Genomic DNA, 14,763 nt, shown 5'->3' with positions numbered 1-14,763 from the left:
CATAGAAAAAGATTCTATACTACATAATTTTAAGAGCTAACAAGTACACTTCCATAATACAGCAGTTAGAGCAGACATGGCATTATCATCTTCAGGGGCAAGGCTAGAAATAAAAATTACTGGGGGCAGAGGTTATTACTTTCTTGCATATATCATACAATTTCAGAGCTACAGATAAAAAAGTTGGGCTGCTGGCCACAGGGGCAGCCCACCCCTATTTTGATTGATTTTTTTTTTTTTTTTTTTTTATACTAATTTTGATTGATTCATATGCAATGGTTTCAATTAATCTCTCCTATTTTGATTGATTGCAACACTTGTCGATTTCATCCATCTTCAATTGATAATAATTTATTTTTATTTAAAAAAAAAAAAAAAAAAAAAAGACTCCCATTTTGGTCACATTTCAGTATTATTGTGAACTTTTGTGTTTATATCCTACTATTTGCAATCAATCAGAACTTGAGGAAATACTATTTATGGATATGGAATTGTAATAAGCCATTTTGCAAACTAAAGTATGATGATATTAAGTAACAATTCGATTACGACAACTTGAGTTGTACATGAGATTCCTTTCCCATAAATTTTTGTAACAGAGTATGGCAATGTAAAACTTACTTTAATTTCTTGGGGTTATCTACATTTAAAATGAAAAGAAATTACTCTACTTAATTTCACTGAGTGGTGTGCATCAATTATATTTGATACACCCTCAGTGAAATGTTATGTACAACAGGAAATGGTGAAGGGTGGATTCTACAAAACTGATTTCAAGTTAATTCCTGCTTTCATGCCATTTACAATATTTACCGATTGACTGCTAGCTGAGAGCGCGACCACCTAAAGCAGTCTTTTGATGCTGAGCACGTTGGTGGTAAGCAAGGAACTCGTACGACAGCACAGACAGGCCATGTATACACAATTACAACGATATTCCTTGTTCCAGTGGGATATGACCAGCATATATAAACAGTGATGATATATTCTTAGCTAATCGTGAAGGTCCTGCAAAATTAAAGCAGGAATGTTGTAATAACCTGATTGTGGAATGAGCCATGTGTATGCAGTTAAAGAGAACAGAATTGTATTTTTAAGGTTAATCAAGCTCAAATATACAGTACTAAGTAAGTAAGTAGTGTAGTGACCAAACACGTTTTAATGCAATGTAATGTCAGTTACATCACCAGATTAAGAAAATAGTTCAAAATTTGAAATCAACTTTTTGCAGAACATAAATATTGTCCTAATTCCTACCTGGAATTACTGAGATGGTATTTAATGTCTGTGATCATCCGCCTCCCGTTTCCAAAACAGCTCATCGATTTCCCAATGGCTGCATTTGCATTCTAGAATGCCACTTTAAAATGTAAGAAAAACAATAACATACATTTAACTAGATATTGAAGTTCAAAGTTCATCACTGATATTGTTCGGTGACTCAAAAAGTTTCATGCTGCTATACCTTGTTTTCCTTCATGCTGGGTAATGATACATTTTTCTTCAGAACCTTCATTGTTAATAAGAAAAAAAAAAGGGAATAAATAAGCACACTCGAGGTATTCTCAATGAATCTAAGTATGCAAGTAATGGTGTTTAACAGGTAGTAGAATATAATTGAGAAATAAATTTCCCATGCTAACAAGGCACATACCTTTACTTGGAGAGGGTGTTCTTCAAGCAGTGATGAAGAATGATTTCCAGGAATCAGAGATAGCTGGCAATATCAATATTTTTAATAACACGACGTTAAAATGTATAAAGAAAATAGACAAGTTGAAACATTAGGCAGAAAACACCAGGATAAGCATCACATTAATCTACCTTACTGAATAATTCAGTTGGTGGATTCTGGGAAAATTTCTTACTGCTGGAAAGCTTGAATTCCTTATAAATATCACAGAAAAGATTAAGGAATACTAGAAACATGATGGGGGAAAATTTATTGAGGATGCAAAAGAAAAAAGAAACAGTTGACAGCAGAATTACCTTAGGGACTGTGTTTTCCCTCTTAAAATTTCGAAAAACACCAATATCACCTTTACTTGATAAGATCTGTGTGCAGATTGCAGAATTAGTGTTCAGCTATAATTTTTTATGTCAGTGTTATTTATCAGTGAAAATGAGATCACATCTTTGTAGTGCAATCACCTTTTTGTTTAATGGATGAGCTCTAAAGTTATCGAGTACATCAGATTTCTGTCTCACCAAAGTTTTACTGGAGTTTGTCCTGAAAACATAACTAAGTCAAATATTGTCCACAAACCTCCAAACAAAAACTAACCATTCAGAAAAATAACTCAGCATCAGGGATTGAAAAAAAGTTGGGAAAGACAATCATACAGCTATGATCACAAGAAACAGATATGCACTAGTTATTTCATAGTTAAGTGAAAGAAAGGCTTGAAATTCCCACCAAAACCAGAGTTAGAGATAGTAAAATAAATATAATAGAAGAAAACATCATCTATAAGTAATGGAAAGAAAACTGGGCATAAGCACCAGTGATAGACTACCTTTTATAGTCGAGCATTGCACTACCATTATTAACCTTTCCACCACGTACATTACTTTCCTGTACAAAAGAAGCTGATTTTTTCATCTAATAAAATACTGGTAATACTTTCTGACTGATTAAATTGGCTTAAGATCCTATGAAGGAACATTTTGTAGCTATTTTAATAAAATTCAACAATAACCATATTAAACTACATTAGTCATCCAAAGAGAAAGTAACCTGAAACTGTGGCAAGGGTGGTGTGCTTTTATTCTTAAAAGATTGACTCTCCTGAATCTGGCAGCCAAGGAATACAAGCAAAGTAAGTAAGAGTGGCCTGTGGACACATATCATCAGAATACTATCTCCATGTAACAAGTTACTAACCTTTTTATCTGAGGGTCTCGCTCTAAGGGTGGAACTGTTATATTTTACATCATTGTCCAGTTGGGGTGTATTCTTGGACCTGGAATAATATAAAGCATAATACACATAAAGATAAATCTAGGACTCTAAGCATAAAGTATATTGAATAAAAAATTTCAGCAACAAGTTTACAACCTTTGTCTCAGTGCTCTATGTGTCGTTGCCAAGTCTGGTTCTTTTGGAACAGTGACTTTTGGCTTTGTATTAGTTGAGTTCACAACAGTGGTTTCAGCCTTGAAAAACACAGAAAATCATCCTTAGCTGATATGATACCAGATATTTTTTAATACAAAATTATAAAAACAAAACTCATATTTCTGTAGTATGTCTTACACTGAAGGTGAGATATATCTAAAGAGGGAACCAATGAGTGGCCTCTGAAGCAATATTACAATGATATATTCGTACATTCTTTACCTTTTTGGATGACTTGTGCGAAAAACTTGTTTGATGTTTAAGCTGAGCAACCTGCTTATGCATCGAAACGAAAAGAATTGTTACATACTATAGATTTACAAGCAATCTAGAATTTGCTACCCTGTATAACAATCTATCTTGGTGTTACCAAGAACAATCAAGAAACCTCTGTTTCAGATGTATAAGGTTCTAGCTCACCCTAAAAGCTTCTCCTTATGCAACAATATCATAAATCTGGTGGGCATCTAATAAGTAGGTATTCAGTTGTAGGGTTGCCCTCATGATCGTGGAGAAATGGATAAATAAAAATGGGGAAAGAATTGGAAAGAAAAAAGGCTACTTCATGTCATTAAGATACTATGACCGGTTTAAGACAGAATAATCATATGCTGTTTTGCACATCATAAGATGAAGACAAGTGAAACCCATCAGTTATTATACAAAAGTAATTGTAAGAAAATTGTAAGAAGAGTAATAACCTTGCGCAGGTAACCAATCTCCAACTTTTGCCTTTTGGTAGCTTCAGTTTCTCCAGGAGACTTGATTGGGTTTCCAAGCTTCTGAAGCCTAATAAAGAGATACAGTACAAAGAAGAAATTTAGGATGATATTCCCTCGGGGAGGAGGCATATGTAAGACTACTTCGATGATTAAAGTAGTTTGATAGTAAGCGGGGGAACTAAACTTCAACACAGAAAGTAATAAACACTGCATTTTATTTTAGATGGTGCATTAAAAGTATATCACAGTTAGTGTTAGGAAATGAATCACACTGTGAATACCTTCTGGAATTTCTTGTCGAATAAACATCTATGTATTGATTTTTCTTGGCCAAAAGGCTTGCTGTAGGTTGTAATAATCTTGAGCTCACTTGATAATTTGGCTGGGATGTGGACTTCAACTTCAGCATCTGTGATCCTGTCAAAAAATTTAGATTTTCAGAGGAATAAGACAATTAATCAACTATAATGTGGTTTTATCAATGCTGGTTCGCAGGCCTTAAGTATTATACATACAACTACACAAGTTTCTCCTCAACATTATATGACACATTATACAGGTGACTTCACAGTCTCAGATTTGTGAAACGGCAATCCTAAAGCGCAAAATAATGGTTAGTACAGAAATCGATCAAATACATGTATATAAAAACTATGATCATACCTTTTTCCCCTTTATCAATTAAGGAAACTTCAGATCCTCCACTGTCATCGTTGATGGAAGATACGCTCAGAGTTCCACACCTTGGGGAAGAACTTACACTGTCTGTAAAATCATCCGCTTCCATATCCAACTTGACAATCAAAGCTGACAATGGTAACAATCTAGATATTTAAAAAGATGAATGGTGAATGCTGAATAGTATCCCCTAACCCAAGTTTGTAATTAAACGTTTACAGAACTATCATCACAAACTAAATATTGTTCTTCACACAAATCGCGTCATAGTAACAAGCCTAGTAAATTCAGACACCAAATCGTACAAAACATTTGTACAAACTTAACTCTCATTCATTTTACTTCAAATAATCAACACACATTGTTCGTGTAAGTTTACTTGTCATGACCAGATTTCGTCGTTAACAAATTTAGATGTTTGTGTTTACCAGAATTTCTTATGCCGCAGTTTAATACAAAGTAGCAAAATTTAAACTCTTCCAATTAATACCTGCAGAATTAGTACTATCGTACCACAACATGCTACTGTCACTAATTATTTTTAAGCTTATTTAATTATGAAATTTTGCACAAAAACATAAAAAACCTCCTCTATACGGAATCAATAATCACAAAATTCACGAGTACATTGATACTATGTACGTATATGTGAATTGTAAGATAATTTTATTACGGAGTACTACGTAAACTCGAATTCGAAAAATACAACAAAATCTTACGAGAAGGAGGATAGCCTTGAGCTAAATCAAACCACAGCTCGGATTCCGCAATCTCCTCAGGCGTCTCAAGCTGTGTAAAATCAAAGAATTTGGCAACATTGAACTCATAATCAAAATCAATCTCAAACGATTCCTCGAACACGCAAGCTTTTTCTTCAACATCACCTATTTTCAAACCCATTTCAATCTCTAATCTTCTTCAATCAACACTCAAATTGAAACCTCAATTAATGGACATGAATTCAATAATAATAGCAATTTTACACCTTCATCGAAGCGCGGAAAACCTCTCTCCTTTCTCCCTCTGTTCTCCCTCTCTCCTCTCTGAATTGAAAAATGAAAACCCTAGGAGAGAGAAAATGGCGAGAAGAGAGAGAAAGGAATTTGAAGAAAAAATGGCGAAGATGTCGGAGGAGAGAGAAAATAAGACAGAAATAAAGGAGGGAAAAAATGGGTGGAATTTTGAGTTTGTTTGAAGATGATGATGTTAATTGTTAACGATATTTAACAGCATTTTTCCTGGAAATTTTTGAAATTGTGGGTCCTTCAATTTTGCCCAATAACGCTCCTAAGACAGGGATGTTTTCTTTTCATATTGACAATTTTGCTTTCCTCAATCCTCGTCGTTTTGTAATTGTTGTTCATGTTAAGTCAATTTCTTTCTGTACTATAACAAATTAACAACCAAAATTGGTTCTTTCGTATGTCTATGTCATGGGCCATCACCTAGAAATTGCATGTAAAACACATTACTACATTGGTGTGTAACTATGAACCTATCTATGGTACCGTTTCGTACTTTTTTGCTCACGCTATATATTTAAAAATTTCAATCATTATGAATTTACAGGTTTGAAAGTTAGAGATATATTAACAATTCAAATAATTTGAGTTTACTTTACAAGTAGAGCTAAATAATAATGACATTTCAATAATTCGTACTTGAATTTTTACAGTGATATGGTGAAATCTACAAATTTTCAAATACAATTTTATAATTCAATTTTAATTGGCCCTGTCAATTTAATGTATTATTCTAGACAAAATTTTTACAAAGAACCAAAGTTAAGATAGTATATAAATGAACAACCATGCCACTTTTGTATATATAGGTTGTATATTCAAAGTTACTCCATTTGTTTCAAAATATATGTCTCATTTTGACTATTTGCACTATTCATATAACTATATAGGCAACTTTGTTATTTTCTCCCTTTTACAAGCGAGCCCTGTCCTAAATCACTAAGGCTCGCGAGGGCCCGAGCATGATCTGTGTAACTTGGTTGATTTACATGTGAGAAGTTTATTGGGTCTTTTAGGGGGCGTGCTGAGTGCATCTTACCTACTAAGAATACAAGAGCTTAACATTACTATGGTAACAATCATTTCCACATTATTATCGGATCATATGTTCTAAGGACTTAGGGCTTGTTCTCATACAATTATTATCAGTTCAGCTCTAATAAGTTCAGTTCATTTCAGCTCCTAATTTCCTTCTCTTACAAAATATTCATTTCAGTTCAGTTCAGCTCAGCTCTAATAAGTTCAGTTCAGTTCAATTCAGTCAATGAGAACAGGCCCTTAATTTAAATAAATAATCATTATTATTATTTTTAAGTTACTTCCAAAAATATATTATTAAAACGTAATATCTAAAAATCTAATTTAATTTTAATCCAAAAGTTTACAATTATTTTTGTTTCAAAAAAAAAAGTTCGCAGTAATTTTAAAGTGTTATGAATATATATAGAGAGGATTAACAGAATAAGGTAAGATATGTAGAGTTACTACCAATATATTACTCTTGAGGAGGTTTTGCGCGAGATCGGACTCACCGTGAGTCCAATATGTCTGATAAAGTTAATCTAATATCTGACAATAATAATCTAATACCAAACAATAATAATTTAATACCCGACATTATTTTCTGCTTCACCACCAACTATCTTCTTATTCCATGGCTACAATATTTTCTCCCTCCTCATTACATACATAGAAACCCCATCATAATTGGAATTTTCAACATTAAATCACATTAAACAAAGCATCTCTTACACTCCAATTGTAGTTAGGGCTGTCAAACGGGTCGTTTCGTGTCGATGTTAAACGATTTGAAAAACCCTTTACCAAATCCAAATCCATTTATTAAACGGGTTGAAAACTTTTGACCCAAACCTAACCCGCTTACTAATCGGGTTACCGTGTAACCTTTTACCCATATAGTATCTAATAAAATATAATATTCAATTTTAAAATGAAAAAGACATACATCATTAATTCATCAATGATAATAAAATATAATGCTCAATTTAAAAATTAACAAGACATACATCATTAATTCATCAATGATACTACAAGAGTTTAAAGTTAGTAATTTTAGCACAAGTATTACAGGAATTTAAAGTTGGTTGCTTTAGCAGCACAACCATACATAAGAATTGTCACAAATTAATAGCCAAAATTTAATTTACAAACGTTGAAATTTATTTAATCTGCCAAATTAATTGCCAAAAATTACCTAAATGTATACATGGTGCCAAGACAATTTACAAAATTACAAGTTTAGAATAAAATTTTCGATTTTTTTACTACTTAATTAATAGGTTAAGCGCGTCAGGTTTGGTTAGCGGATTTTCGTTCAACCCATTTATATAATTGGGTTATGCGAGTCAGTTTCGGGTTGAAAATGTCAACCCAAACCTAACCTGTTTAATTTTGTGTCGGGTTCGTGTCGACCCAATTATGTAAACGGGTCAAGAATACTTGACCCAAACCCGCTTATTTCGTGTCAGGTTATCGCGTCGTGTCAGCTTTTGACAACCCTAATTGTAGTGTTGTCGCCAAAGCCACCACCATTTTCTCTATCCGTCGTACTCGCCGCAGCAAACCAAACCCCCAAAACCCCAACTCCATGTCTTCTCCGCTGGAAAATGCCGCTGAAAACGCCTACAAAGAAACCTAGAACAAAGAAGACGATGGAAGTAGTGGTAGAGGAAAACGGTGGAAATGGGTAACGAGGTACTGATGGTTGGATTTCGATTTTAGCCAGAGTTGATGAATGAATGGTGTTGTGAGTGTTTGCGACGAACTCACGATGTAATATTTTTGTTTATCATACAAGTAAATTAGCATGACTATATATAATTTGCATGACTATTTATAGTAGTGCAAATTACTATTACATTGTGGGCTATAAAGGATGACAATAAGATTGACTTGACATTAATTGCAATGAAAATATTAAAGTGTGGACATTCGCACTATGTTAAAACCATTAACTCTTAACATATACTCCATAGCATATTTTATCAACTTTTACATAACTTACAACATGAAAATTATTGTTTGTTTTTTTTTTTTTTACTCTAATAAACTCACAAAAGTCATAATAAATTTAGACTCCAGTAACTTCTTTAAAAAAAAAAAAACTTAGCGAGTAGTCGAGTACTATAAACAAAGGAAACGAACCCGACCGCACCACCGTCCCGCCAAGCGTCTAACTCAGGGTTTTAGCCTTTAGAGCATTGCCACTAATGGACATTTTTTTGGTTGCCCAATCTCTCTCTAACCACTTTCTCACTCCTCCTCCCCATGGGCATTTTCTTGGTCATTTTTATTCTACACCAATGGTCAAAAATTATAATCCCCACCATTCTCTCTCCTATTTTTAACCCTATACCCCACCAATATTTATCTCTCCTACACATCATTAAATTTGTAATTTAGTATTTCTTAATTTTATTGTTAACAAAATTTTGTATTGATTAAATTATTTATGAGTAGTACAATATTAATTATTTTTAATATTAATTTTTGCAAAATATATTTTTTAATAAAATAATAATATTTATTCTTAACTAAATTTTTTTATTAATTAAATTATTTATGAGTACAATATTAATTATTTGTGTCATTATTTTATGCGAAATTTCATTTTTCATTAGTACAACATTAACGATTACAACATTGGAACATAATGATCGTACACCAATCATACAAACCAAATAAATTAACGATTACAAAACTATTTATTCATTACGACCGTATTTTTGCCAAATATGCTCAACTAAATCATCTTTCAAAGAAAAATGGGTTTGGCTATCACGCAGGGTAATTCTTCTTTGAATATACGCGTCAAAATCAACGTTTGGTGGTCGGCCAACGTCAAATTCGAAAGGCTCGTTGTTATTCACTGTGGCACTTGTATTCGGACCGGACCTTGCTCTATGAAGCTGAGGGCGATCTTCTTCGTAATACCTTCTCAAAACTTCGGCACGAGTGTAATTGTGTCGTTCATCCTCGACAATCATGTTGTGCATAATGATACAAGCTTTCATTATGTCGCTCAAAATGTCTTCGTCGAAAGCAAGTGAGGGTTTGTAACACCCCAATAATTCTCCCTTTTCCAAACCACTTACTTTAAATAAAAAGAGAGGAGAACCATTGGCATGTTACCGCCACGTGTTAAAACGTTAAGGCTTTATCAAAGTATTGCAGCGGAAATCCAACTTAAATCTTAAAATAATATAATTTAGAAAACCAATAAGTCAAGGCTTACAAATTGGAACCATAAAGGCCCTTATTTAAAACCAAACCAATAATCAAAGTCCCAAAACATAATTAAAGTAGTAAAACATAAATAAGTTCAACACAAAGAACGAATACTCTCAATCACACCAATCCCTTGACAACGCGTATGTCAAATCCCCGAACTTCACATCATCAAGCTAACCTGTGCAATACTGCTCCCCAATAATACAAGTGTAATAATTGGATCATCACAGGGTCATTGAAAGGCGAAGGCCATGACCAAAAGAAAACACACAAAAGCACGCAATCAGCAAAGCTGAGTACATACAAGCTACAACGTACCAAGCCTAGCATGCTCAACTAATTAAAGTAAATAAACATACAACATAAATTCATTAATCAAGACTCCACACTTAAACAATTCAATCGACTCAACATACTTGCTAATCAATTCCAAACACTTGACTCTTTATATTTCATTTAATTAATTTAGTTGGAGTAAGCAATAGACGAGGTTGTCCAATCCACCAAATCATTTTGGTCCCAAATGACCATTTAAAATAAAAGTTTAGCGCGATGCAAGAATGGGCGCGACTCCATTCTCACAAAGTTAGTCTAGGATCCCATCTAACTTTCATTATAAAAATAAAAATGTAAATACCAAAAGAGAAGAGGACATGTTGATCAAACAAGCCTCGAAAAGCCACGGGCTACCACCGTGTACCCCAACCCAGAATTGTCAATACTCTAGAAGTGCACGCTTTCCAGAGTTTTATTGCTCATCCATGTTTCACTTTACGTGATTACAATTTTAATTAATAGCCGACTCAATCAAGAAGACCATACATAACAATCATACATCAATTCACTTTTAATCTTATTTAGGACAATGGTGATCACATCACAAGTTGACCTTTAATTCCATTAAACTTCCAAATTATTCAAAATTGTTGAACATAGTCAACCCACCTAGCCATTTCGGCTTAATCCACCTTTACTCAACATACTAACAGGTCATGATTGAGTAATAAATAAATAAATAATAACCTTGTGGAATAATTAATAAATCCATTCCACTTAAACCATTCAATTCCAATCCTTTAATAATCCAAATGTGGTTAACAAACCAATCCAATAAAATATGTTTGTATCAACATTCCATACAAATAATTAATCCAATATAATTCAACATGTTTGCATCCATAATTTCATACAAACATAATCAATTCACCAAAACATGTCTCATAAACATAAGCACATGAATTAATTAAATGTATAACCAAACAATTTCCATCCAAGTGTTCCCTAATCATGAAACTAAGTTCTTTCCTTTTGGTACCTAAACATGATACTACTTATAACGAAGTAGACATGTACGTAACTCGTATAAACAATCCTTTGTGCCACTTTTAATCACTTAAAAGTCTCCTAAGAAATAATCACTTCCTAGAAAACAAGCAACAATAATAAATTAATACTTAACTAAATTTCCAGCATTATAATTTAGATTAAAACTCCTTAAAACTTCATCAAAAACATGTTTTTATGCTTAATTAATCAATAGAAATACAATAGGAACAAAAGCCCCAATTTAATTAGTCATAAGAACCCTAAAATCCCAATTTAAATAAATTGAAACCCTAGGTTTTTAAAATTATAAAATCTGAAAATTATAACAACAATTATAATCTGAAATTATTAGTTTAAAACATAAAAACATGATTTTGATACTAAAAATATAAACTTTATACTATAAAATCAAAACCCAAAACTAATCATAAACATTAAGCATAAAAAAAACTTCGTTAAAAATAAAAAACTGCCCGAAAATCATATTTAGAGGCTGAATTTGGCCACGAGAGGGTGGTTATTACTACCAAAGGTAGTGAATCTTTATTAAAACATAGTTTCCACATGGAAAACACTACTTTTTTTGTCAAAATCGGATGAGTTCAGAACCTGATCGGGATTAAAACGGGATTAATATTAACGAACCAAAATCTAAACATTAAAACACGAATTTACGTGTTCAAAATAATCTGGAATTAAGTTAAACTAATTAGTAGTATAATCACCAAAATTTCAAAACATCATTACTATAAAAGCCCTAAATCGATTGTTCATAAAAACCCTAAAATCATGATTTTCAATGATTAAAAACCCTAGGTTATTAAATTTACAAAATCTGAAAATTATAACATTTATAAAATATGAAATTATAAAGTTTAATCATCAAAATACAATTTGATACTAATTAAATTAATTTCAAACAATAAAATCAAAACCCATAATCAATAATTATAATTACACAAATTAATAAAACAAAGGAGAAAGAAAATAAGACTAACCTTTGTGTGGGGAAATTTTTGGGGATGTATGGGGTATTTATAGGAGAGAGAGTAGTAGGGTAAGTAGGGATATTGGGCCTCATTAAATTAATGGGTCAATTAAGAAAGTAAACTGGGTTTGGTTTGTTTGTTGGACATAAATTATAGAAGGAAGGTTCATAAAAAGTTCTTTGTAATAAAATCGTTTATCAACCCCAAAAATAATTTGAAACTTTTGAAATTAAATTCCGGAAAAATACAAATAAATATTATAAATAATATATAATTTCATTTATAATATATTTAAAAATATGGGGGATTACAGGGTTGTCGTAATATGGCAAACCTAGCCTGTAGAACTCCAAACGCACGTTCAACGTCTTTCCGAGCTGCAGCTTGTTTATCTGCAAATAACTTGTCCTTCTGGAGTTGAGGATATGTGATACCTTGTATAAATGTTGCCCAGTTCGGATATATACCATCTGTTAAGTAGTATCCCATGTTGTACTCATGGCCGTTTACCATAAAACTAATTGGTGGTGCCCGACCTTTCAAAACATCGTCAAACACCGGAGAGCGATATAGGACGTTAAGATCATTACAAGAGCCGGGTATTCCAAAAAATGCATGCCAAATCCATAAATCTTGATCCGCAACAGCTTCGAGGATAAGGGTTGCATTCTTGCTACGACCTGCGTATTGTGCTTTCCAAGCCATAGGACAGTTCTTCCACTCCCAGTGCATGCAGTCGATGCTACCGATCATGCCTGGGAATCCACGCATTTCATTTTGGTGAAGGATTCTCCTTAAATCTTCATCTGTTGGACTTCTTAAGTACTCGGCCTCAAAATGCTTGATCACCCCTTGAGTAAAATGTTGCATTGATTTTCTAGATGTTGTTTGACCCATGCGTATGTATTCATCTACGGCATCCGGAGCAACACCGTACGCTAACATTCTTATTGCAGCGGTGCATTTCTGCAGAGGTGATGAGCCAAGCCTACCAGCTGCATTCCTACGCTGCTGGAAGAACGGATCGCCCTAAACCACTTTATTCATAATCCGACAGAATAAAGGTTTGTGCATTCGAAATCGACGATGAAACTGATTTTCGGAATACACAGGATTTATTGCAAAGTAATCATTGTACAATTGCAAATGCCCTTTCTCCCTTTCTCTATCTCCCCTATGCTGCGGGACTGTTTCATCTTCATTTACAATTTCGGTCTCGGATGGAGGTGGTTGAGGAAGCATTATGTTAGGTAAGTGATTTGTGACAAATTCGTCAACTAGATTATCAAATTTCGCATATTGATCTGAATCAGAAGAATTTGAGCTTGAGGTTGAGCTTATGGAAAACATTTTTTGTGTTTGGTTTTTGAATGTTTTGGTGTTGTGGATCAATTTATGGATTTCACACCTTTAAATAGGAAATGTTATCAGTGCATGTCCTTCAACTGAGTGTGAACTGACTACTCAATGTATAGTAAAAACAAAATACATGACTACTCAATTCTTAATAATCAATATCAATGCTTTTCATACGGTTGAAGTTATGTATGAAATGACTACTCAATGGTTGTATAAAACAAAAACTACAATTGGACTTGACTACTTTTTGGGATTTGACAGTTCAATGGTTGATAAAACCAACCACTTGACTCATAATTGTATAAGACAAAATCTACACACAGTAGCTAGTACTTCACTCATAATTGAACAAAATATATGAAAATGTAATATAATTTGATAAATTTTTGGAACATAATTAATAATAAAAATTAATTCATTGCAACATAAAATAAACAAAATACTTGAAATCATAATGCATAATAAACTACTCTACTTTCCACCATATACTTCTTGAATTAGTTCCTCCTTCCACGCTTCTTCAGTTGGTGTAAGTGGCGTCGTTTTGGACATAATTGCTTGCAACATATCAAATTTCATCTTCTTCTCTTGTAATTCGACCTGTTTGTTTTTCCTCTTTTCCTTTTCCCTTTCAAGCTCCAACCTTTGCTGCCGTAAATTTGCCTCAAAGCTTCTAACTTCAGTACAAGCCTGTATCTGTTCACCAATACTTAAAATTGCACTATCATGAGCAATAGCTTTTCCCTTACGCTTAGCCTTTGCTTTTTTTACCCCGTCGGGTCTGGGTATACCTCCTGATGAAAACCCACCAACGGGAACATCTCCTTCAGCTTCACTGTCAGTTCTCGATCTCTTTCCACTTCCACTGCTATCCTCGGTGTCCCCTTCCGGACGCAGTTGACAATCCTGTCGTTCCTTTAGTGACAATGCCCATCTGAGTTTCGGCCTCCACTTTGGGTCATTCTTTATCATTTCCCAAGCGTGGGGAAAAACAAAATTGTGTGGTGGTTCGGCTGATATATGGAACAACTTCGAGGCCTTTTGAATTCGATCAACTTCGTTGAATCCACTTCCAGTTAACGGACCCGCTTCATCATAACAACTTGTCCATAACAGTACATCTGCCGCCATCCTTCTCCAACGGTTCTCCAAACTCTTCGCATTTCTGGGTGGTAGTATTTCTGGCTTCTTAACTTGAACCATGTCGTACGCCGCAGATATTTATCGCCAAAGTTCAGCAGCTTTCATGCCCGTACCCACTATCGCATTTCCACTGTATTTTAAATATAGCCCAATAA

At 33.6% G+C, this 14,763-nt stretch overlaps 3 protein-coding genes across 6 annotated transcripts; all 3 read right to left on the bottom strand.

The window, feature by feature from the left end:
• Positions 1–537: 537 nt before the first annotated feature.
• LOC145630003 (uncharacterized) lies at positions 538–5,772 on the bottom strand. Of its 4 annotated transcripts, none has more exons than XM_081682247.1 (16): positions 5,504–5,772; positions 5,238–5,402; positions 4,504–4,647; positions 4,122–4,257; positions 3,820–3,907; positions 3,341–3,391; positions 3,059–3,156; positions 2,885–2,963; positions 2,738–2,794; positions 2,517–2,575; positions 2,152–2,230; positions 1,990–2,055; positions 1,825–1,887; positions 1,466–1,717; positions 1,258–1,349; positions 539–1,008 (listed from the first exon to the last, which is right to left on the bottom strand). In XM_081682247.1, exons 3-16 carry the CDS (start codon positions 4,625–4,627, stop codon positions 990–992), a joined length of 1,263 nt encoding a protein of 420 aa, XP_081538373.1. In that variant the 5' UTR covers positions 4,628–4,647; positions 5,238–5,402; positions 5,504–5,772; the 3' UTR covers positions 539–989. The 4 variants fall into 4 exon arrangements, with proteins under 4 accessions (XP_081538371.1, XP_081538373.1, XP_081538370.1 ...); XM_081682246.1 differs by having other exon boundaries at positions 540–1,008; positions 1,466–1,510; positions 1,655–1,717; positions 5,238–5,772; XM_081682245.1 differs by having other exon boundaries at positions 538–1,008; positions 1,825–1,878; positions 5,238–5,772.
• A 6,625-nt stretch (positions 5,773–12,397) lies between these two features.
• LOC145631288 (uncharacterized) lies at positions 12,398–13,456 on the bottom strand. The gene is made up of 2 exons (XM_081683373.1): positions 13,217–13,456; positions 12,398–13,135 (listed from the first exon to the last, which is right to left on the bottom strand). Exons 1-2 carry the CDS (start codon positions 13,454–13,456, stop codon positions 12,398–12,400), a joined length of 978 nt encoding a protein of 325 aa, XP_081539499.1.
• Positions 13,457–13,936: 480 nt separating this feature from the next.
• Positions 13,937–14,668, bottom strand: LOC145631287 (uncharacterized). Its single transcript, XM_081683372.1, has one exon. It carries the CDS (start codon positions 14,666–14,668, stop codon positions 13,937–13,939), a length of 732 nt encoding a protein of 243 aa, XP_081539498.1.
• Positions 14,669–14,763: the final 95 nt, after the last annotated feature.

Source organism: Chenopodium album, chromosome 5 (genome assembly GCF_948465745.1).
Source record: "Chenopodium album chromosome 5, dcCheAlbu1.1, whole genome shotgun sequence".
NCBI lineage: Eukaryota > Viridiplantae > Streptophyta > Magnoliopsida > Caryophyllales > Amaranthaceae > Chenopodium > Chenopodium album.
This window is presented reverse-complemented; position numbering and strand designations above follow the sequence as displayed.